Source organism: Nannizzia gypsea, genomic scaffold, assembly GCF_000150975.2.
Source record: "Nannizzia gypsea CBS 118893 supercont1.2 genomic scaffold, whole genome shotgun sequence".
Taxonomy (NCBI): Eukaryota; Fungi; Ascomycota; class Eurotiomycetes; order Onygenales; family Arthrodermataceae; genus Nannizzia; species Nannizzia gypsea.
Window position 1 is genome coordinate 2,371,708 of NW_003345200.1, and position 21,796 is coordinate 2,393,503.

At 47.6% G+C, this 21,796-nt stretch overlaps 7 protein-coding genes across 7 annotated transcripts; 5 read left to right on the forward strand and 2 right to left on the reverse strand.

Moving 5' to 3' along the window:
- Positions 1-43: 43 nt before the first annotated feature.
- On the forward strand, positions 44-2,154 carry MGYG_02912 (aromatic amino acid aminotransferase; the record flags this gene model as incomplete). Its single annotated transcript, XM_003175339.1, has 7 exons — positions 44-196; positions 292-328; positions 412-443; positions 509-548; positions 618-862; positions 938-1,765; positions 1,894-2,154. 7 exons carry the CDS (start codon positions 44-46, stop codon positions 2,152-2,154), a joined length of 1,596 nt encoding a protein of 531 aa, XP_003175387.1.
- Positions 2,155-3,868: 1,714 nt separating this feature from the next.
- Positions 3,869-8,547, forward strand: MGYG_02913 (STE/STE20 protein kinase; the record flags this gene model as incomplete). Its single annotated transcript, XM_003175340.1, has 7 exons — positions 3,869-3,918; positions 3,997-4,416; positions 4,477-5,910; positions 5,971-6,214; positions 6,270-6,384; positions 6,447-6,622; positions 6,682-8,547. 7 exons carry the CDS (start codon positions 3,869-3,871, stop codon positions 8,545-8,547), a joined length of 4,305 nt encoding a protein of 1,434 aa, XP_003175388.1.
- A 1,660-nt stretch (positions 8,548-10,207) lies between these two features.
- Positions 10,208-11,493, forward strand: MGYG_02914 (hypothetical protein; the record flags this gene model as incomplete). Its single annotated transcript, XM_003175341.1, has 2 exons — positions 10,208-10,387; positions 10,453-11,493. The coding sequence occupies 2 exons, from the start codon at positions 10,208-10,210 to the stop codon at positions 11,491-11,493; spliced, it is 1,221 nt and encodes a 406-aa protein (XP_003175389.1).
- A 507-nt stretch (positions 11,494-12,000) lies between these two features.
- Positions 12,001-13,456, reverse strand: MGYG_02915 (CAMK/CAMK1 protein kinase; the record flags this gene model as incomplete). The annotated part of the gene is made up of 4 exons (XM_003175342.1): positions 12,001-12,800; positions 12,858-13,014; positions 13,075-13,282; positions 13,365-13,456. 4 exons carry the CDS (start codon positions 13,454-13,456, stop codon positions 12,001-12,003), a joined length of 1,257 nt encoding a protein of 418 aa, XP_003175390.1.
- Positions 13,457-15,538: 2,082 nt separating this feature from the next.
- On the forward strand, positions 15,539-17,050 carry MGYG_02916 (rRNA processing protein RRP8; the record flags this gene model as incomplete). Its single annotated transcript, XM_003175343.1, has 1 exon — positions 15,539-17,050. One exon carries the CDS (start codon positions 15,539-15,541, stop codon positions 17,048-17,050), a length of 1,512 nt encoding a protein of 503 aa, XP_003175391.1.
- A 176-nt stretch (positions 17,051-17,226) lies between these two features.
- MGYG_02917 (proteasome component PUP2) lies at positions 17,227-18,247 on the reverse strand (the record flags this gene model as incomplete). The annotated part of the gene is made up of 5 exons (XM_003175344.1): positions 17,227-17,503; positions 17,569-17,912; positions 17,998-18,076; positions 18,145-18,157; positions 18,223-18,247. 5 exons carry the CDS (start codon positions 18,245-18,247, stop codon positions 17,227-17,229), a joined length of 738 nt encoding a protein of 245 aa, XP_003175392.1.
- Positions 18,248-18,599: 352 nt separating this feature from the next.
- MGYG_02918 (spindle pole body component alp4) lies at positions 18,600-21,447 on the forward strand (the record flags this gene model as incomplete). Its single annotated transcript, XM_003175345.1, has 4 exons — positions 18,600-18,987; positions 19,053-21,037; positions 21,099-21,307; positions 21,366-21,447. The coding sequence occupies 4 exons, from the start codon at positions 18,600-18,602 to the stop codon at positions 21,445-21,447; spliced, it is 2,664 nt and encodes an 887-aa protein (XP_003175393.1).
- Between the last annotated feature and the right edge of the window lie 349 nt (positions 21,448-21,796).

A 21,796-nucleotide genomic window follows, 5' to 3' on the forward strand; every position in this document is an offset into this window, starting at 1 on the left:
TATACATATAAATATACATACAGTTATACATACCGACAGACCGATGGCCCCCCACGCTGCTGGTGCTGCCGGTGATGCGGCTCAGAAGGCCGTTGAAGGGACGCTGACCGTCGCCAACGTCGCTGCCAACAGGACCAGGTTCGCCCTTCCAAAGGGTGTCGCTGCGTTCTCCGACAGTAGCATGTTCAAGAGTGCGGTAAGTCTTCCTCTCTTTGTATCTTTTCTTTTCTTCTTCTTCCTCCTTTCCATCGTCCAGTGGGAATAGCCGGCTTACGCTTTATATACCGACAGGCATCTGCATCACAACCGAAAGCGAAGAGATGGGACCGTAAGTGGCAGCCTGACGGAAGAGACATTCGAGACATTCTCAAAAAGCACTTTAACTGACTGGTTCGGGCTTCGGCGGGACAGGCTACCTTACCGAGGAGAGTAAATTGCGAAAGGTCCGTTCGGCACACCCTCCCTTGTTCGAGTACTCTCTAGGCCGAGTTCACTGACCCTCTTGCAGCCGTCGACTTTGAAGCAAGTGGCTCTGTACATGGGACCCAGTAGGTTTATCTGCCATCTCTATTAACTGTACCGCACACCACATCGGGGTTGAGCTAACACACGGCAAGGTGTGATTTCGCTTGGAGGTGGTTTGCCTTCCCAGGAATACTTCCCCTTCCATGAGATCTCCGTCAAAGCTCCCAGCCCCAGCCAGTTTGCAGACCCGGCCCCTGCTAACCCCGAGTGCGTCTTCACTTCGACAAAGCACGATGTGGCTGACGGAACGAGCGATTTCGATCTCGAGGTGGCTCTCAACTACGGCCAGTCAGTCGGATATGCAGCCCTCGTCCGATGGATCACCGAACATGTTGAAGTACAGCCACTGTCCTCTCCCCCCCCCCGCCTCACCACCCCTGAATACTGGCTAAAAAAATATCAATGGAACTAGATCGTTCACAACCCTCCATACGGCGATTGGGACATTACCATGGCTCCCGGAAGCACGCAGGGATGGGATTTTGTTATACGTATGCTGTGCAAGCCCGGCGACATGATCCTGACGGAAGAATACACTTTCTGCTCTGCCATGGAGGGCGCCGCTGCACAGGGCATCACTCCCTACCCCGTCAAAGTCGATGCCGAAGGCCTCCTCGCTACGTCTTTGGACGAAATTCTCACCAATTGGGACCCGGCTGCGCACGGCGGTGCTCGCAAGCCAATCGTCCTCTACACCGTCCCCTCCGGCCAGAATCCAACGGGCGCCACACAGAGCGCCGAACGACGCAGGGAAGTCTACAAGGCCGCGCAGAAACACGACATTATCGTCGTCGAAGATGAACCATACTACTTCCTTCAGATGGAACCCTACATGGGGCTGAACACTCCAACCCCTCCCCCACCAGCAACTACAGAGGAGTTCCTCAAGACACTGATCCCTTCATACCTCAGCATGGACACAGACGGGCGTGTTATCAGGCTAGATTCCTTCTCTAAGGTGCTCTCCCCTGGCTCTCGAGTCTCTTTCCTCGTTTCCTCCGCCCAGTTCACAGAACGCATGATCAGACAGGCAGAAACATCCACCCAGGCACCCAGCGGAATGGCTCAGATCATCCTGTACAAACTCCTAGACGAGTCATGGGGCCATGAGGGATATCTCAAGTGGCTCATCCATATCCGGATCGAGTACACAAAGCGCAGGAACTGCATCATGGATGCCTGCGAGGAGTTCCTACCCAAGGCCGTGGCGTCCTGCAACCCTCCGACTGCAGGCATGTTCGTAAGTTTTTCTCCTTTTTTGCCCTCCCGTAACCCCTGCCCGTTCCCTCTCCGTCCCGTTATTGCTCTCTTGGAAGGCCGGGGGAGGGAACAAAAAAAACAACAACAAAAAGGCTAATATCCCTGTAGAACTGGATGCGAGTTGACTGGAAGAAACACCCTGCCTATCAGCAAGGAAAGGACCACAAGGCTATTGAAGAAATGATTTTCCTGGCTGCTGTCGATGCTGGTGTCCTTGTTTCACGCGGAAGCTGGTTCTTGGCAGACCAGTCGGCTACCGAGGAGGACATGTTCTTCAGGTCGACTTTCGCCGCTGCCCCGACAGATATGATCAGGGAAGCCATCAGACGGTTCGGCGAGGTCCTCAAGGCCCAGTTCAATGTCCAGTAGACACGCCGCTCCTAGATATCAAATGATGAGGTAAGTAGATTACCTTGGTTCGTTTCGTCAAAGTGTTTAGGGTGGCTTGATGTTACTTAACTAGTTACTCCCGCAGCGAGTAGAGAGTTGGTTAAAGGCGTCTATAGACCGCGGCGAGTTAGTTATGCTGTAGATTCCTCCGGGTAGTTAGAAGTTACACCCCTTCTGTACATGACTTAGATCAAAAAATGGAAGCCATTCATATCAATTCCTTCTCTTCTAGCATTGGCTATTTGTTGCTCCCCTTTCCGTGCCCTCCGCGAATGGCCCGAGCCGCCTACTTAGTCATCACGCATAAATATATTCTCCGCATTCCGATCTCGTCCAAAACAGGCAAGATCCAACATCATTGTCCAGACGCCAGGCCAAAAGCTCAATCATCCAACTCAGCAAGCTACGATACCCATTCCCTTCACGCCGTTAACACTCGCTGTATAACATTAGATGGCGTTGTGGGCGTTTTTGGCAGGGAATTCTTAATAACGTTCTCTTTCTTAACCTTAACTTTTCTCAATCATAGTTTTAATCTTCCTGGTTGATACCCTACTTACTTTCTTGCTTGTTCGCTGGACTTTCGACGTTGTGCCTTTTAATTCCTTCAATTCCATAGGTAAGGCTGAATAGTTGTACTCTGCAGGGGCCTTTCGAGAGCTTCTTCCCTTTTGGTAGTCGGATCCGTAGTTTTGGTGATATATACCCATTTTGCCTCGCTATAGAATCAGCCTCCTTGATTTATTACCTGTCTGGTTTGTCTGTAAGGTCCAGGCGGGAAATAATTAGAAAAATACTTAGATAATACACTCGATTGTATTGGATTCTGGATATATACCCCTTTCCCCTGATAGATGGCTGCTAACGTCTGTGCACTGCTAGATCTTGATACCATATTATCCTGGCCAGTGGCAACTCTCGTTATATACCAAAATTCACTTCAACTCAGAGACAAAGAAAGACACATACTCGGCCTATGATTTATACCTTTATTTGCTGAGAAGCATCAATACCATCCAGCATCTTTCTAAGGCTATTTGTCTGTCTCTATTTGATTGTTTCAGGTATGCCTATCTCTTCTACCAGAGGCCAGGCTGGTTGCTTTGTTTTTTGTTGATATCCTTTTTCACGCTAAGAAATGGCGCTAATATGAATCCGGACAGGTCATTATACTATCTAAACTGCCTGTGTATAAAAGCTAGACACTCCTTGTCGAGCTTCTTTGCAAGGGGCCTTTGGAGCAGTGAAGCCATAGCCCTAAATTATCCTAATATCTGGCCTAAAGATGGCAGGGACTGCTGCATACTGCTTCTAGATAATACTCTAGCAGCTTCTATACCCAAACCATTACCCCGACTGCTCTGTATTAAGGGGTTTTGAGTTCTATCTTGTGGTAGTGAGCATAGGCGCTCGACAGATTCTGTCGTAGTCTAGCACATCTGCAGTTTTGTAGGTACTCCCTCTGTTTACTTTTCTGGTCACGTTGTCTCCCTGCCTCTCTGTCTCCCTCTTCATCCTCGCACAACATGCACTATTTTCTCTTTTTCACCTTTCACCCTCCCTTCTTTACATCTTCCTGGTCTTTTCCTGCTCTGTATTTCCTAAGTCAAGCTCTATTCACGTCGTCCTATCTGCTGCGTGATACTTTTGCTTTGATATTACTCGTCCTGTCTCCTTTCTCGCCGCCGCTACAATGGATTCTTCCGCCGAGGAGAACGCACAAACGCGTGATGCGGCCTGGTGGTACTCTTTCTTATATTCTTTTATCACTCTATTATAATATTATTGTGACCCATTGACTAATTTTGAATGGCTATTTAGTGATCTTCCAAGCCCCTTACGCGCGCGTGGCTTTACAGGAAGTAGGGAGGATATCCAAGCTGCTAGTGCTTATCTCTTCTGCAACGCAGCAGCGAGACTCCAGCAGCAGAACCTCGATAGGGTTGAGAGTACTGATACCAATCCAGCCGCCTCTGGCTCTGTTCTAGCTCCGGCTTCAAGAACTCATCACCCTGTGCCACCGCTAAGAGAGCGCGACCTTAACGAAGGAAATCCTGAAGTAGCATCTTACCTCCAGTCAGAGAGCTACGAAGCCTTTTCTACTCAGAACAATCCAGTTGATAATACTCAATGCATCAGCTCATTTGAAACTTATCAATCGAACAAGTCGCGCTCCACCTTAGCATTTAGCGAGGAAGTTGACCCTGATATTGGCCCCAACCCCCCTTCAATCTCTGCTCAGTAGGTTTTATCATACATCACGAGTATTTTCTTCAAGCTTCCTCTGACTCTTGTGTGCAGGTTTCCAACGGAAACTGTTGTCTCTGAGAATACTCCAACTTCGCACCATCATCCATTCAACCAGCTAGTTGACCCAAAACCTACAAGGGAGTCCTACCGTGTCTTCCCTAGGCTTCGCGAACCCCAGCAACAAGCTGCTCCTTTTCCAGCCCACAAGTTTGACCCTCATTCGCGCCCATTCCCCATTAGACGCGTCTGCACAACAGAAAACCACCACTATTACGAGGCCCCGCCTGTACAGACCTCTAAATATAAACAATATCCACGTCCTCAACGCGTCTACACCCGTGGCGAATTTCAAGCGAGGACTAGAGAGCTCCTGAAACACGACACCGCTCCAGGCGGTTTCAACGATTTTGATCCCGATTTCTCGAATCGCGAGACACCAGCAACATCGACTCTCAAACAGGTCCGCTCATTCCCGGACCCACGCTCGCTTACTGACCCTTTACCAAAGTCGAGTCGTGGACTGGGTCCTAATAATAGACAGCGTTCTGCTACTGCTCCCAAGAGACCACAACCTCGCCCACAAAAACCACGCGAGTTCAAGGCTGACTCATTCCCTCAACCACATCACTTTTCAACTCTTAACCCCAAATCTCCATATAACCCTTTGAACTTCATTCCTGGTGGGGTCAACTCGTCGGGCTATCTTTATCTGCCGGCCCCTGGCAGTCAACCGGTTACGCGACCCGAGCCGGATCAAGCCCCACCCGCCGACAGTCTAGCCGAGCCACGAGCTTTCCACGCCCAGGGTGACTTTGGCTTCCCGTTCGATAGACCTTGCACTGTCGAGCCAGCTCCTGAAACGTGTCCAGCTCCGCTTCGGCCAGTCTTTCGTCTTGAATTCCCTTCTGCGCAGGAGATCAAAGATCGGAAACGAAAGAAAAACGGAGCTCGGAGATTTACTTCTTCTCTTAAGAAGCTCTTCTCCCGTAAAACAAAGTCAGACCCGGAAAATACCACCGCTGCTTCTTGTCAGCCTAACGCGGATTCTTCACCAGCACCAAAAGCTGAAGAAACTTTTAAAGGCCCTCCTTCAGCAGCTCCCCTTGGACGATTTAGAGAAGAGCTAAGTGAAGCTGATCCTACTCAGGCAGCGCAGTTAGAAGAACAGCTCAAGGACGTTGATCCAGCGCAAGCTGAACACTTTGCAGAACAGCTTAGAAAGCCGTTTATTACAGTCACTGTTGATCCACCACCTGAAGACGACAGTACACCTCCACAAGATACGCCCAGCATGTTCACTGCAGGACATCTTGACCCTTCCTCGGCCGTTATGGCTATTACCAAGCAGAAGGCTGAGGCCATGCGACTTGCTCGAGAACAGGGATTTATTGTTCGAGAGATGTGCCGTAGAGCTAAGACAGAAATTCCTCCGTACACTTTTGAAGAATTGATCGGAAAGGGATCATATGGTCGTGTTTACAGAGGGTTTGTATTCAACTATTTCTGTAAGTGTGTGTATAATAGATTACTAACAACTATGAATAGACACCACCTTTCCTCGAATTCTGTGGTCGCCATTAAAGTCATGGATATTGATAACCTTGACTATGAGACTACAAGAGATTTTAAGGATGAATCTATCAAGGACTTCATCCATGAGACGAAGGTCATGTCTCAGGTAAAGGAAGCTGGTGCAAAGAATATCAACATCTTCATTGAAGCGGTGTCGATACATTCACAACTTTGGCTTGTTAGCGAGTATTGTCCTGGTGGAAGCATCAAAACACTGGTAAGTTCTTTGATACAAAGGTAGCGTGTTCATACGCTAATTTCCTATACAACAGATGCGCGCAACTGGTGATAAGCTGGAAGAGAAATTCATCATCCCAATTGCTCGAGAGGTAGCTGTGGGTCTGAAGGCTATCCATGACGCCGGCATTATTCACAGAGATGTAAAAGGTAATTATCACTTGGATATCTATGCATCAACTATCCTCTGAGCTAACTCGTTTGGCACATAGCTGGCAACATTTTAATCCACGAAGAGGGAAACATCCAAATCTGTGATTTTGGTGTTGCAGGAGTCCTCCAAAGCCAACGTGATAAGCGTTCAACCTGGATTGGCACTCCACATTGGATGCCACCAGAATTGTTCCCAAGTAAGCCTGGGGATGAAGTCCATCCTTATGGCAATGAGGTTTGTCATTACCTGAATAAAGACGGTTTTGGATACCTATATTAATGACCCGAATACAGATTGATGTTTGGGCATATGGTTGTACCCTTTTCGAATGCGCTACTGGTAATCCACCCAACGCTACCTTGAGAGAGAGAATGCAAATCGGTCGCCAGCTCAATCGCTTTACTCCGCGACTTGATGGAGAAAATTACTCGGAAGAGTTATGTGGGATCGTCTCGTACGCATTAGATGCAGATCCTAGGACTAGACCTGCCATGGGAGATATCCTCGGTCATCCATACATCGCTGGTTCCGAACAGACTCATCCTACTGAAAGCTTGAGAGAACTGGTAAAAACCTATTACCAGTGGTCTCAGCGTGGAGGCCAGCGAATCTCGCTTTTCAATCCTGGAGGCGCTGTTGCAGCGGAAATGCCTGGAGTTAAAGGCCCACTCGAAGATGAAGCCTGGAACTTCAGCACAACTGAGGGATTTGAAAAGAGATTCTCGATCATTGACTTGGATCAGATTTCTGCTTCACTTGCAGCTCTAGAAACCGAGCAGTCTCTAGAGCCGAATTATTCCTCCTTCGATCAATTTAACATGGACTCTGAAGAAAGAGAGCTCACGGCAGAAGAAAAGGTTAACTTTGATGAGAGAGTCAAGAGAGGCGCTGCCGCCATGGAGGGATTATTCGACGAAGCAAAGCCGAAATACAAGTACGAAACGAAGAATGATTTCGTTCCTGTAGAGCAGACGCGCAAGATCACCGACTTGCCATTGAGAACTGATACGGATAGGTCTTCCGTCGCGTCTACCTTTATTGACATTAATCTTGGAGTCTACGACTCCTCTCATTATGCATCCGCTTCAGGATCTGCCAACCCTCCTTTCCAGCTTGCTGATGCCGACACTATTCGTGCTAATCGATCCAGCAGCCGATCGTACCGTGCCTCGTCAAGCGCGGGCAGTGAGCCACAAGATGAATTCCCACAAAACCGTGGCCCACGCCCTCCAACAATGGATTGGAAGTTCCCAACCACGGCTACAAGCATTGAAGAACATGAAAGCCCCAATGCAACCGATGACGAGATTGCTCCGCATGATGCCGAACCGCTTGAGCAGCCGCGAGAGGAGAAGCGGGACACTAGGGCCTGGACATTCCCTGTTATGACCGTTGAAGAAGATGGGCCAGGAGACGAACCGATTGATGAGACAGCCCATGCTGAAACCCCTGGTGCATGGAGCTCCGATAATGAAAGCACAACTGCACAAGCAATGTTTCCACTTCAACACTCACCCTCCGTCCTCGATAGGGCCATTGGTAAACCAGAGCACCGCACACTTGCCTCCGAATCGCGTCCGTCCACCGCTGAGTCAATACAATCTTCCGTCTCCGATGCTGACTATGACCCATTCAGATTGGATAGAGAGGGCGTGTCAAGCGGCCCTGCAAACAATGTCCAAAGACGAGGCCTGGCAAAGGCACCTCCAATCAGAGAGCCAGATTACCCATATTTCCCTCATGACGACGAGTACAACAACAACCACTCTCGACCTAACACAGCCAACGGTTTTGAGGAACATCATGTCGGCAGCTTGCCAGAAAGCGTGACTCTTAGAAACGGAAATGCAACAGCCGTACCCCTTTCCCGCTCTGGAAGCTCGTCGATGTACTCTCAGAACGGGAATAGCAACGGCAATCTTAGGGGATCACTTAACCCTGCACCAGCAGCAGAGAATAACAGTTTGACCCAATTCCCTGAATTGAATCCTCCAAGCATTGAGAGCCTAACGGAGGGGGCCAGCGATGAAGTCGTTACCGCGGAGCTTGATCGGTTGTTCGGAGAACTTATGCACGGCCTCGCAGCTACGGGTGAGGCAATCCAGTCCATGGACTCAGCCAAAGCGGCAGAGAGTGATGTGCGACCAGAATCACCATGATATGATAAGAAATGAATTAAAAAAAAGTCAAGGCGGGAAAAAAATTATGTAGGAGTAATGGAAATTGTTGTTTTGTTATGGATATCCTGTTGGCATACTTAGGGGGGGCATGGGGGGTGGATTATCTGCTTTATCGTTCTTGTTTTTAATTTCGTTTCCCATTAACTAACTAGTTATCCCCGCGCCCAAAACATATCTTACCTGCAAACTAATGCCGGTGTTGCTAGTTGCCTCTTTCGACCCCGTCCCTTGTTTATGCCAGGGCCTATTGTATAAGTAGTGCCGTGGCGGTTTCATCATTGGGATTTAGCTCAAATGGACCAATTGATGGGCGCCGCGATATGTGACGAGTCTACGATTGGACGTCTGGAATATGATAATAATAGGCAAAAAGCAAAAAACAAACAACCACACAGTACGCTTGCTTAACTACCCGTGATGCGCTTTTGTTTTTTCGTTCAATCAATCAATAATATATTCTATGGTGGCCACTGACCCGTGCTTATATAAGCCGTGACCTTCTTCCGCCTCCAGCTTCCAACTTTCGATCGAAATGAAATCAACATCGCCAAATGTCAACCTCGCCAATGTGACGACGTCGACATCATAGTTGCCATATCATGAAGGACAACAGCCAGTTACACTAGGAGACGTTTCATGTGGCATCAACCGGATAGGTGCAACGTGTACGTCTCTCGGGTATACAGATGCGTGCTTGGGCCGTTTCTTGTCTGCCTAATAGTTCAGTGCTCTCATGCCTGTGGCTGTGAGAGTGCTGTACAACTCTGGCTGGCTATCGGAGAGCCTGTTTATACCAGTCTGAAGAGTAACGGAATTCGACGATACTCCGTAAATGATATAAAACTACGAAAATGATCGTCATTTTGGTTCATTTCTTCGGTCTGTCAGACACATCGAGTTATGGTTGAGGCTCGTTCGACTCTTAACTTGCCATTTTATACTGTTCAATATCAGATCACACAGGCCTGGCTCAACGCTCGGATGTCGACCCGAGATCAAGATCAGCCTATAATTCTTGTGTTTTATTTCCATTCTTTTCTTTTCTTATTTCGCCCCCCTTTTTTCTTTTAAGGTCAAAGCCACTCGCTATTTAGGTGGTTTACGTTTCCTCGTAACTATCCGGCGAGTCATTTGACATGTTGTATATCTTGGTCGGAAGGCAAATTGTCTCGCTACGCATCATCAACTTATATAGCTTCAATATCTCATTCAACTTTTGGGATGATACCTGGATGTGAGCATGAATATCTAGTGATTTTTTGGTAGAAGGAAGTGAGACTTAAGGCGCCGAAATTAGGTTCAAACATATAAAATACTATATGTTTGAACTAAGAAAAGTCATAGATCTTTCTTTACCTTTTTGCTTTGGCCTTTTCCGTTTGTTAGCTTCGATTGCTTGCTGTTTATTTACTTCAGTTGACGGGAAAAGGCGCGTTCTTTTGGTTCTTCGACGAGGCAGCGCGACCTACATCTAAACCTTTCTACATCACCCCTCTATCCACGACTTCGAACTCATATTCCTTCCCCCCCCTTATGAGCATTATGAATAAAAGAGCGTTCTCAACTACTGACCACCCATCTCTAGTTCTGTATTAATTCATTGGCGTTCTATGCATTTTCTGAATACTTATACTAAAACATGCCTGTTGGCCTCTGGAGCCCTCCTTCACCAAAGACTCGAACCACCACGAGGATACTCTCCAATCCTAGTGAGCAATGGAAACTTTCTCTTCAGGAAGTCAAGCTGCTTCATCTCAGATGTCGTTACAAGCAATGTGCCGCTCGTTCTATGGAGGTGTTGAGTAAATTCGAAAACCAGGTTCGTGGCGCTCTTCATATTAGCCCGATAATAATTATATCTAACCAGAAGAATATCCAATACAGCTTCACAAGGTCCATGAGGCATACTTTCAATACTATATTGCGGCATCATACGAAAATCTAGGACGTGCCTCTCATAGCTTTTCTGGAAATAAGATCCCCCTTCTTCAGATTGCCATGGATAGTTTCATAGCTTGCAAATCATCTTTAGAAAATGCCTTTACAGATCCTGCGCGGGCTGAGGAAACAGAACCATTTCCTGAATTTAACGAGGCGGTTGGTCGATACCCCGAATGCGGAGCTTATGTTGCCACTCATGGATATATCTTTTACCAAAGTGCACGGGAAAACTCACGCCCACCTGCTCTTTTCCAGGTCCGATGTTGTGATGAATCAAATTCAACAGGGTCCCAATCCCGCACAAAGAAAGGCGGGAGGCAATGTATCGATGTCAAGGCCGATCTGATTCCCCAGCCTCTTCAGATTCGCAAGAACCGCAAGGATACCATGCCGCAGTACAACCAATCTCACAAAATGCCTTTTGCTACCACAGCTGCACGGCCGCTTCCTGAACCCCCCATTTCTATCTCCGTCAATCCTGCGTCAGCAGCTATTAACGGTACTGCGGCTTTTACACCGCCACCAACTCCAAAATTCATAGACTGCTTTCCGGATGAACTAGCAATCAAAGAGAAGCCGACGCCACGTATGATGAGCCTTATTGCTTCACTTTCCTCTCAGATAGATGAGAATGTCAGAGAACTATCGCAGTTCATCAACAAAACAATGGAACTCCAACGTGTCCATAAAACTAGGAAGATGAATCGTCTGGCTTCCTACTGGAGTTTCACACCTACTTATCCAAACGGGCCATCTACTATCCATGGAAACACCGAATCGTATGATGCACAGAATGAACTGCGCGCCAATGAACAGGCTCGCGGGCAATCAACACTGACCGAGGGGAAACAGCAGCGTATTGCGCGCCTGAAAGCCGAAGGTTGGAACACGGTTGGTATCAAATCGGTTGAACGCGGTTGGAAGGGGACGCTTCACTATGACAGACTTTGCAGTGAGGCTCTTTCGGAGCTATACGAGCCCTAATCAGGGGTCGAAGCTTGTCTCCTAAATTTTTTCTTACTATTTATATGAGTTTGAGATGGATTATTCTCTCTGGAATTAGTTTGCATTATGGTTTATGGGTTATCTCTCCGGAAATGGTCATTGGCGTCTAGGTAGTGGTGTTACTTTTTTTTCAGGGTACAGAGAGCATGGGAAGGGAAGGGAACCAGCTATTAGCGTGTTTATCACTTACATTTTTCTATTACTCGCAATGAACGATTGGATGAAACCAATTGAAAGAAGGCATTACCTCTTAAGACCTAGCTAAAAGCTCTGGGAAATATTTTCCTTCCGCCCTCAAAAAAATTAAGAGAAAGCACCAGGATGTAGTCATAACACCAAGCCACGAAGATAGACAAACATACGAAGAACTATGAACACCGAATCACAATCACACTGCAGCTTATTGATCCTTGAAACATGTCACTCTCTTCCCCATGTCTCCAAGGCAGCGGGATTAAACATCAACCAGCCGTTATCCTTGTTAGATTACTCCCCTTTGCTCTTCTCTATTTTCTCTAGAGCCTCCTGTTCAATTTTATGCTGTTGTTCCTGCTGCTTCATCTCCCGGACCTTGGCGAGCACTACTTCTCTGAATATAGCGCCTCGGGCAAGTCTGCTAAGACGGCCCTTGTTAGCCGGTGCTGCGGCTTCAGGTGCAGGAGAAGACTTGGCTTCCCCATCAGGCTTATCCTCTGCCTTTTTCTCCGCGGCGTCCTCCAGAGTGGTGCCAGGGATATCGTCACCCTCATCCTGCATCTTCAAGGCCTCGATACGGTTGGCAAGCTTGATGATTTCGATTCCGCGCTTTAACCTGTTACGAGCAATGTAGGTCTTGAGTTCAGGAAGAATGTTGTGATCTGTGGCTGTTTCGCCCTTGAGCCATCTGTGCTCTAGAGCCTGTTCGCTGGTTGCCCTAAGGGTTGGATCAGGTTGAAGGAGAGTGAGGATGAACTCCTTTGCATCCTTGGAGACGTCCTTCCAGTATCGCTCGTGGAAGATGATGCGCCCTGATCGGCACTCTTCGATCAGGTCATTCAGAGACTCTGATCGGAAAGGGGAGTAACCGCAAAGAAGTGTATAGGTGATAACGCCCATGGACCACATGTCGACAGCCTTACCGTGGCCCTGTTTTAACATGACTTCTGGCGCCGCGTATCCAAACGAGCCAGCCATAGATGTGAGCACCTCTGTGTCACTGTCAAGCATCTTCGCAATACCAAAATCTGCTAGAACCAGGGGAGATTCCTGGTCAGTAGTGAGATATAGAAGATTCTCCGGCTTCAAGTCTGAAAAAATGTTAGTCACTAGCTGTTGGAAATAGATTGCTCCATCTTGTTACATACCTCGGTGAACCACGTTTCGCTCATGAAGGTAGTTGACGGCATCTAGAACCTGTCTGATCGTCTGCGAAGCGTCTTTCTCGGTAAATCGTCCGTAATCACAGATTCTGTCAAAGAGTTCACCACCGGTGGCCAGCTGTGTGACGATATAGTATTTATCCTGATATACGGTTAGTATAGTGAAACTGCCTTGCTGTTGCTGGGAGCCGGGAATGCACACCTTTGACTCAAACCAGTCATGGAATCTGACGATATTAGGGTGGTGAAGTCTCTGAAGCATGTCCAGCTCATCGTACACCATCTGCTCATTTCCCTTGACGTTTTTCTTAAGAATAATCTTTATGGCAACCTTGCCGTTGGGGCCGTCTGCCTCTCGTACGATGCCATATGTACCTGCACCAAGAGTCTTTCCAAACCGATACTGTGATCTAAAGGAGGTATGTATGTAAGCCGTGATATTCTTGGTGATTCCCCCGATCAAACTCGACAGTAAATGGTAAATATGCGTACTTCTTATCGTAACTCTCCGGCTGCCCTTGCAGCTTGTTCAGCATGTTCGTGACTAGACGCAGCAGGGAGAAGACGAAAATGTCAGCTGCCATCCTCAATTGCGACAAGAAACAGCTGCCTCGAGCTTCATCGGCAGACAGACAGACGAGGTTGACTGTGATATCGGCCTCTGCAGTGAAACAGGAGGGGCCACAGCACAGTAAACGAAACCAGGCCGGCTACTCGAGAGGCCCGTACCCCTCATCGAGGCGCCTTAGCAAGCCAAGGGGAAGAAGACAACAGACGTCGAATAGTGGGAGCCGCGTAGGACTTACAACTCATCTTGCAGGCGGACCGTCAGCCACTGCTTGCTATTCTATCGGTCGTCAGAGCCGCGGAGCGTGTGGTCGAGGAGGAAGAGTGCGTTGAGATGGTCGCTGTCGTTGAAGAAAGAGGGGCGCAGGTTGTTTTTAGTTACTAGTTAAATAACGAGTTAGCTAACGAGTAACAAATGCTCCTCAGCTTCCGTTTAATAGCGAACCAGTTAGCGAAACTAACCAGCGGTCTCGATCGAAAAAGAAAACAAGAATGCGTCCTTCAGCCTGGTGATGATTAGGGTTGGCGCTGCGATATGCCTGTTGTTATGGTGAGGGTTTGAAGATGTTGTTCAATCCATGTTGTCCCTCGTCACTGGTGGACGACGATAGCTGACTTAGTTAACCTTAGCTGCCGCGTTAAGACATTTAACTACGAGAAGGAAGCGCCACAGGGCAGCTCCATAGGCTCAGCCACAGCGGGAGCTGGCGCCGAGTGCTCCATTTAGTTATATCAAACGCTGGGTCTCTGTTAGCGAGGAAGTCGTCTGCTTTTATCTCGGCTTTGAACATGGAAGTTGCTCGTTAATCGAAAAATACAGCATACTTGAAGTGCAGGTAGTCAGGGTAGAAAGTCCGAAGAAAGCTCAGGGGCTGCTCCGTCTGGAAACGTATCAGATAACTACTGGCAGCAAGCTAGCAGGCACAGGACGAATTGACATCGTGAACGGATGGGCTTTGAATGCATGTCTATAGTGGTCTGTTTGATTATGGATCTCCTCGAGATATGCAGTGATAAGCCCATGTTGGCCATGTTACACAAGACTGTAGGCTTTGAAGGAATTCAAGGTTTCCATTCTCCACTTTGCAGTGTAGAAACTCAGTGCTAATAACTGGCCAAAGACCTCGTCCCATAGTGCCTTTTAGGTTAGTTTTCTGTGTTAACGCATTTAGTTTAGCGAAAGCCTTCATAGACAAGAGCTGAAAGTGCCTGCTCGTGACTCCTGGCCGCGGTAATATGTTCATTTATTCATGTATCAAACTAGCAGGGTTTGCTAGTGATCAGCCTGTGGACATGCAAAGGATAAACATGAGTTACTTAATTGTAACTTCAATAGCTCCCCAAAATCAACACCGTAAAGCCTCTTGGATACCAAGATTCAGGAAGTTCATGCCAGGTCAAGCATGTCCAATATACCCATAACGGCTTACTCCAGGAGCCTGGATACTGAGTTGCCCGAAAAAACACCCGATGTGGCTGCAAGTTCGAGGCCTTGATTAGAAGACAGCTGCTGGGTAGGGAGCAATTGAGCCTTCGGACTAGTATTAACAGTCTTCGTCGGCCAATTGCACGTTCAAACTATAATTGCATTATAGCACGTATAACGGATATCTTTCCTCGCATCGAGCAAGGGTTTAAAAGTATTTGCAACCTATTATACTTCAAGATATATCAAAATATTGTACTGGAATGTCTTCCGATATTTATGGTTCTTATTATGGCTGAACCGAAATACATAAAGTGAAAACGCAGTTATTGGGTATATGAGCCACGTACTCTGATCATATAGGAAAGGGATATTTTGTTTGTGGAGGAGCCAAACAAAAAGAAAACTGTCAAGCTCTTGCCTGTCCGTTCATAATAAAATGATGTTTTGGTGTTGAGAAAGAAAAAGCTTCGAATGTAGAAACGCACGGTCCACGCTTATTAATACGGAATATCTATTATCCTTAATATTAAGGTTATTACCTAATCATGCCAACCCAAATCTTATCAAGAAAGTTAATTTGAAAGATTTTCTCTCCAAAAGATATCAATTTCGAAAAAAACGGATGCATTAAATGTGCCATTTCTAGACAAGCATTGACATTACACCAGTCATGTTCGCCGTTCCAGGGTGGTCCGTTTCGTCTTCGGAGCTGAAGCCTCAGACGGAAACACCAGCCGCAAAAGATGCGCCCAAATCTCGGGATACTGATGGCTCCTTCAAGAAGCGGAAAAGAGAACCTGGTGCAGATGATGATGGCGGAAAAGTCACAAAATCAAACGTGAACGAGATGTGGAAGAGATACATTGAAGGGGAAATACCAAAGCCAAAGAAACCGCGCTCGGAAAAGAAAGTAGCCCAGCCAACTCAAGGAAAAGGGAACAAGATAGGGGATGCTGGAAATTCGAAGCCCGATATACCAGCCTCAAAGGGCAACAAGAAAGCGAAAAAGTCGAAGAAGGATAAAACGTCTAAAAAAGAGCAACAGACAGGAAGCAATATGACACCGCTAGGTACCCGTGAACCAAGCGCGGTTTCGTCTACCACGACTTCCTCGCTCCCACCACCACCACCACCTCTGCCAGAAAATTCAAACCTTACTCCACTTCAGCAATCAATGCGCCAGAAGTTGATTTCAGCTAGATTCCGTCATCTCAATGAGACTCTATATACCACACCGTCTACCGAGGCAATGGAACTATTTACAAGCAACCCTGAAATGTTCGCCGAATATCACGCTGGTTTCTCACGCCAGGTTAAGGAGTCATGGCCGTCTAACCCTGTCGATGAATACATCAAGCTAGTCAAAATTCGAGGCGAAGCTCGTCCTGTACATAAGAAACAGGGGAAGAAACCCCTTCAAAACAGCTCCGGCCTTCAACCGCTTCCAAGGAGGTCCCAGGGCCTTTGCACTATTGCAGACATGGGATGTGGCGATGCACAGTTCGCCCGCGCTCTTTCATCTTCTAAAAAGGCAATGAAACTCAAGATACATAGCTTCGACTTACACGCCCCGGATTCCGTGATCACTAAAGCTGACATTGCTAATGTGCCGCTTGAAGATGGCAAGGTTGATGTGGTTATATTCTGTCTAAGCTTGATGGGAACTAATTGGGTTTCATTTGTTGAGGAAGCGTGGCGTGTACTCAGAAGTGATGGTATGGGTGAATGCTGGGTCAGTGAGGTAAAAAGCCGATTTGGGAAGCCGAGTAAGCACAAATCTGCTAGGGGATCCATTGGCCAAGTTAAGAAAGACAAGTCCAAGAAAAAGCAGAAAGGCGAAGAGGAGGAGGAGGGTGCTGGGGAGGATGTATTTGCTGAAGACCAGCCTACGAAGGCAGACGATGATGATCAAACAGATATATCAGCTTTTGTGGAGGTCTTTGCTTCAAGAGGCTTCGTTTTGAAACAGGAGACCGTTGATAAGTCTAACAAGATGTTTGTGAAGATGGAATTTACTAAGTATGGAGAGCCTAAGAAGGGCAAGTGGGCTAATCCAAATGGCCAAGTCGAAAAGAAGACTCCGTACAAGAAATGGGGTTTTTCATCAATACCGAAGGATATCGGGATGACGGCCGAGGAGGAGAGCAAGGTGTTGAAGCCGTGTGTCTATAAGCTGAGATAATATAGGCTATCCCGTCTTCCGACAGTCATTGATTATACGGAATACATTGGGTACATTCTACTTGGGCATGTATTGAGGCTTTTGGATAAACGTCATGGCTTGTTGTAGAGTCTATGGGCTTTCTTGATAGAGACATTAATCAACCCAGGCCGATGCTGCAGCATTCAGCCGCCACATTAATTACTCCCTAACGTAGACACAACTCGCCCCATGTCCTCATCACTATAGATCTGGAAGCCTTTCTCTTTTGTGACGCTGGCGAGCTGAACATTCTTCTCGTCGAGCTTCTCTTCCATGACTTGTTTCAGCGTCTTGAGAACTAAAGTCTCGGCCTCAGCTAGTGTCAAAGACCGATGATATTCGTTTTGTAGTTCGGCCTGCGCCCCCTCGCTTCCGGATCCTATGGCTTTTGCATCATAACGGTAGAATGTGCCGGATGGTTCAGCATGGTACCTATGGGATGATGACCATGTTAGTAACCGAATATTGGCTTGTGACGATATGGGGGGAATACGCACAGCTGTGGACCATCCTCGTCGTATCCAGCAATCAGCAAAGCTACTCCAAAAGGCCTGCTCATTATGCTCTCTTCGCCATCAGCGCCCTCTCCGAATCGAAGGGCAAGGTCACATATTGCTTGAGTACAGCTCTCGACTCTTAGCGGCTCTGAGTAATGGAATCGGTGGTTTTGGGTCTCCACTCGTGCATGTTCAACCATTGATCTAGCATCAGCTTGCAGGCCGGACATCGCACACCCTATGTGTTGGTCTATCTCGACGATCTTCTCAACCGACGATGTCTCCAAGAGGGTGGAGGTAACTCGCTTTTCGACACCCAGAACGACACCCTCAGAAGTGGCAACCTATACAACGGTAGAAATAGCACGTCAGAGGGAGGCCTAGGCAGCTATATTTTATATCGAGGATAATGTGGCCAGTATCACTTACTCCGATGGCAGTAGAACCTAGTTTTATAGCTTCGAGAGAGTACTCTACTTGGAAAAGACGGCCTTCCGGCGAGAAGGTGCTGTACGTAGCTTTAATAAGCGATCCTGTTCTCCAGGCAAACGGCCAAAGGTATAATGCTATGCTTACTTGATTCCACGATCTAGAGGGGCGGCCTGTCAGTATACGTACGGCACAGCACTGGAGGGACTATAAACAGGTACTCACCATACTCGGACCGGGCGATAAACATGGTGATATAATTGCAGGTGGACGGGTTTTTAGTAGATCGGCTGTTGTTATCTCAGGAGATGTCCTTGAACGCAGACTGGGAAGTGCTTGTTGGAAGCTGCTGGACCTGGATGTCGTGTATCTCGGCGGTTGAGCTCGTCCTTTCTTCTGCGTTCTTTGGTCCACGCAAACAGAAGAAGTGCCTGGGCAGGACGCGCTAAACCCAAACGGGAGCTCCATCAAGCATCGTACTAGAAACGCGGTTTTGGCTATCAGTTGAACTTCCCGTCAAAGTCCCCTGCGAAGCGGCCCTCAATTCCCAAGAAGAAGCCATCTTCACGTCCGGCTACGTCTTTTTAAATGATTTTATGATTATGAACTCCCCTTCTTCCGCAAAGTCAAGGGTGGCACAAGAGCGCGCTGCAAGCTATAGCAACCCGCATAGCAGGCCCGGAGCCCCCTCCGCCCGCGTTCATGGAAGAGTAACCTCCAGACAGGAATCGCCGTTTTCAAGAGAGACTACCCCAATAGCCGAAGGCCGGCCTACTATAAAATCCATAAATAAGAGCCATGTTACGGCCAGCGAGGTGCGCGCGGAAAGAACCACCGTGATGACCAGGGAGAAGATGCAGGGCAAACAACGATCTGCCAAAGAGAATATTGCGCCAGGAAGCCCGAGGGACTGGGACAAGAGTCGCATGAAGAGGGAGCAACATAGAAGCAATTCGATGGCTATGGGGACTGAAAAACCCCAGGTTGAAGGTTTGTTTGTACAAAAGGCTGTCTCCTGTTTTCACCCACCAGCTACTAACGGCCAACTATCTCAGTGCCATGGAATCCAACCGTGTCACTTATACCTCACTCTGCCGCGCCTCTTGCCTGTCGAGTCTCCATTCCGCCACTGTTCTCAGACGTACCGAAGGCCCTACGTCCGGAATCTCTTCGAGGCCTCTCTTTAGATGCGCAGGAATCTGCAATTCTACAAGACCTGCTATTTGTGTTTATGGGGTACGAAGGCCAGTACATACACTATGCTAATACATACAGCCCGTCTGTGGAGACGGATCGTTTGGTAGGGCCCTCTTTTCAAATAACACCCGGTCTTGATCCAAGTTTGAGAGACCTGACGATAGCAATGTTAAAAATGGCTACACACTACAGCGCAATGGAAGCATTTGTAGAGGTGCAAAGCAGGTCTGAATTCGGTGCGGTCAACCATGCACTGTGCGCAACAATACGGAAGCTCCTGAAGGATTATTTGATTATGGTGGCTCAGTTAGAGACTCAGTATATCAATAACCCGAACTTCACTCTGCATGTCATGCACCTCCATACAATGCCAACTAGCCAGACATTAGTCCAGTTGTACTCCCTTGGGCAGGAACTGTTGAAAAAGAATTCTCTGTTGGCTCAAGATCCAGATGAATCAATTGATGATTTTGATGATGTGGATAATATCCTAGAACAGCTTCGTGAGGGAGGGGAGCTGGCCCCGGGAAGCATGTCTAAGAAGCTTTGCAAAGGTGGTAACGTGCTAGGGCTCATTAGCCAACGTCTGGCTACATTCTCAGGAGACCCCGCTACCGGTGTATTGCTTCAAACATTGTTACGAGAGGCCAGTCGACCATATATGGCCATGTTGAACGAGTGGTTGCACCATGGTGGAATAAGAGATCCACACGCTGAGTTTCTTGTTAAGGAGCAAAAGGGTATCAAACGCGATAAGCTTGAAGAGGATTATACCGATGAATACTGGGAAAAACGATATACAATTCGCGATCAGGAAGTTCCCCCGCAGTTAGATGCTGTCAGGGACAAAGTCTTACTGGCAGGAAAATACCTGAATGTCGTCAGAGAATGTGGAGGTGTTGATATCAGCAAGGAAGTAAAGGACGTTCCCAAAACGTTTGATGACCCACGCTTCCTTGATAATATAAACGGTGCATATGCGCACGCAAATGCATCACTTTTACATCTTTTATTAACAAAAAACTCTCTCACAACCCGTTTCCGCTCACTGAAACACTATTTCTTCTTGGATCGTTCTGATTTCTTCTCATACTTCCTTGAACTTGGTGCCTCGGAGCTTCGGAAACCTGCGAAACATGTCAACGAAGGAAAGCTTCAATCCCTCCTGGATATAGTACTGCGACAACCGGGAAGCATTGCTGCTCAGGACCCATTTAAAGAGGATGTGAAAGTCAGGATGAATCAAATGGGCCTGACAAAATGGCTAATGCGTGTCGTGAGTGTATCTGGAATCGATCAGGATAATCCTGAGGGAGGCATGGAAAAATACCAAACTCCTGCTCCTCAATCATCTGAAAACGAGAAGGACATTATCGGCTTCGATGCTCTCGAACTCGACTATCTAGTCCCGTTTCCCCTTTCATTGGTGATCAGCCGCAAAACCGTTCTCCGGTACCAACTTGTCTTCCGGCATCTTCTATCCCTGAGACATCTTGAGACATTATTGGTTACCTCATGGCAAGAGCACAGCAAATCCACCAGCTGGAAACACAAGTCCTCCGACCGCAAAGTTGAGCTTTGGAAAAGGAGGGCATGGACACTTCGTGCCAAGATGCTTGTCTTCGTACAACAGTTGCTCTACTTTTGCACCGTCGAAGTGATGGAACCTAATTGGCAGATATTGATGAACAGAGTTAATGGTGACGGCACTGAGGCAACGGAAGTGACGGTAAATGGGACGAAACAAGTCAACAGAACTGTGGATGAGTTAATGCAAGATCATGTCGACTTTCTTGATACTTGTTTGAAGGAGTGCATGCTTACTCAGGGGAAGCTGCTAAAGGTAACCATTCCAAAACATGACCAATCCTAAATGCTAAATTACTAACTTACAACTACTCTAGATTCACTCCAAACTCATGACATGCTGCACTATGTTTGCATCCTGGTCTGCGTCCTCGTTGACTCGCAGCCTGTCCTCGGCAGACCCGGATTTGTCAGGGACTCTAGACCCGTCTAAAACTTATGACCCTCTAAGACTTGCAAAACTGGAGGACACTCTTAAGCGATATGAGGATCATTTCAGCCGGCATTTGCGAATTCTGATGGACAGGTAGGACTATACCCTTGCCACAGCCAATGCCCGATACGTGAACTAACCTTTGAACCAGTCTCAACTATTTTGCTGCTACGGAGAGTGTAGTGCTACTAAAGCTTGCCCATTCTTTAAGCGCAATAGGGAATGAGGAATGATGAACTTTACGACTTATGGATAACTCACAACTTATTTCAGCTCCCAAGGTGCTGAATGCGGCCTGCGCTGATCGGACCGTGTGCTACAAATATGGCGTGCCAGCAAGTCCATTGGTTGATACATGGCAAATGGAACGCAGGTAACAAATCCCGTCGTGGCCCCCGGATTTTTGTTTATTTAATTAAACAGATGCTGTCCTGTCTATATGGATTGGATGGGGAGCTCATCAGCCGCAAATTCACGGCCCAAGGTACATGACGCGCCGGAGCCGTGATAACCAAGATGAAAGCAACAGTAAGATATGGTATCAGCTGAACTCTTGGGGATTCACGATCGACAAAAGTGTTA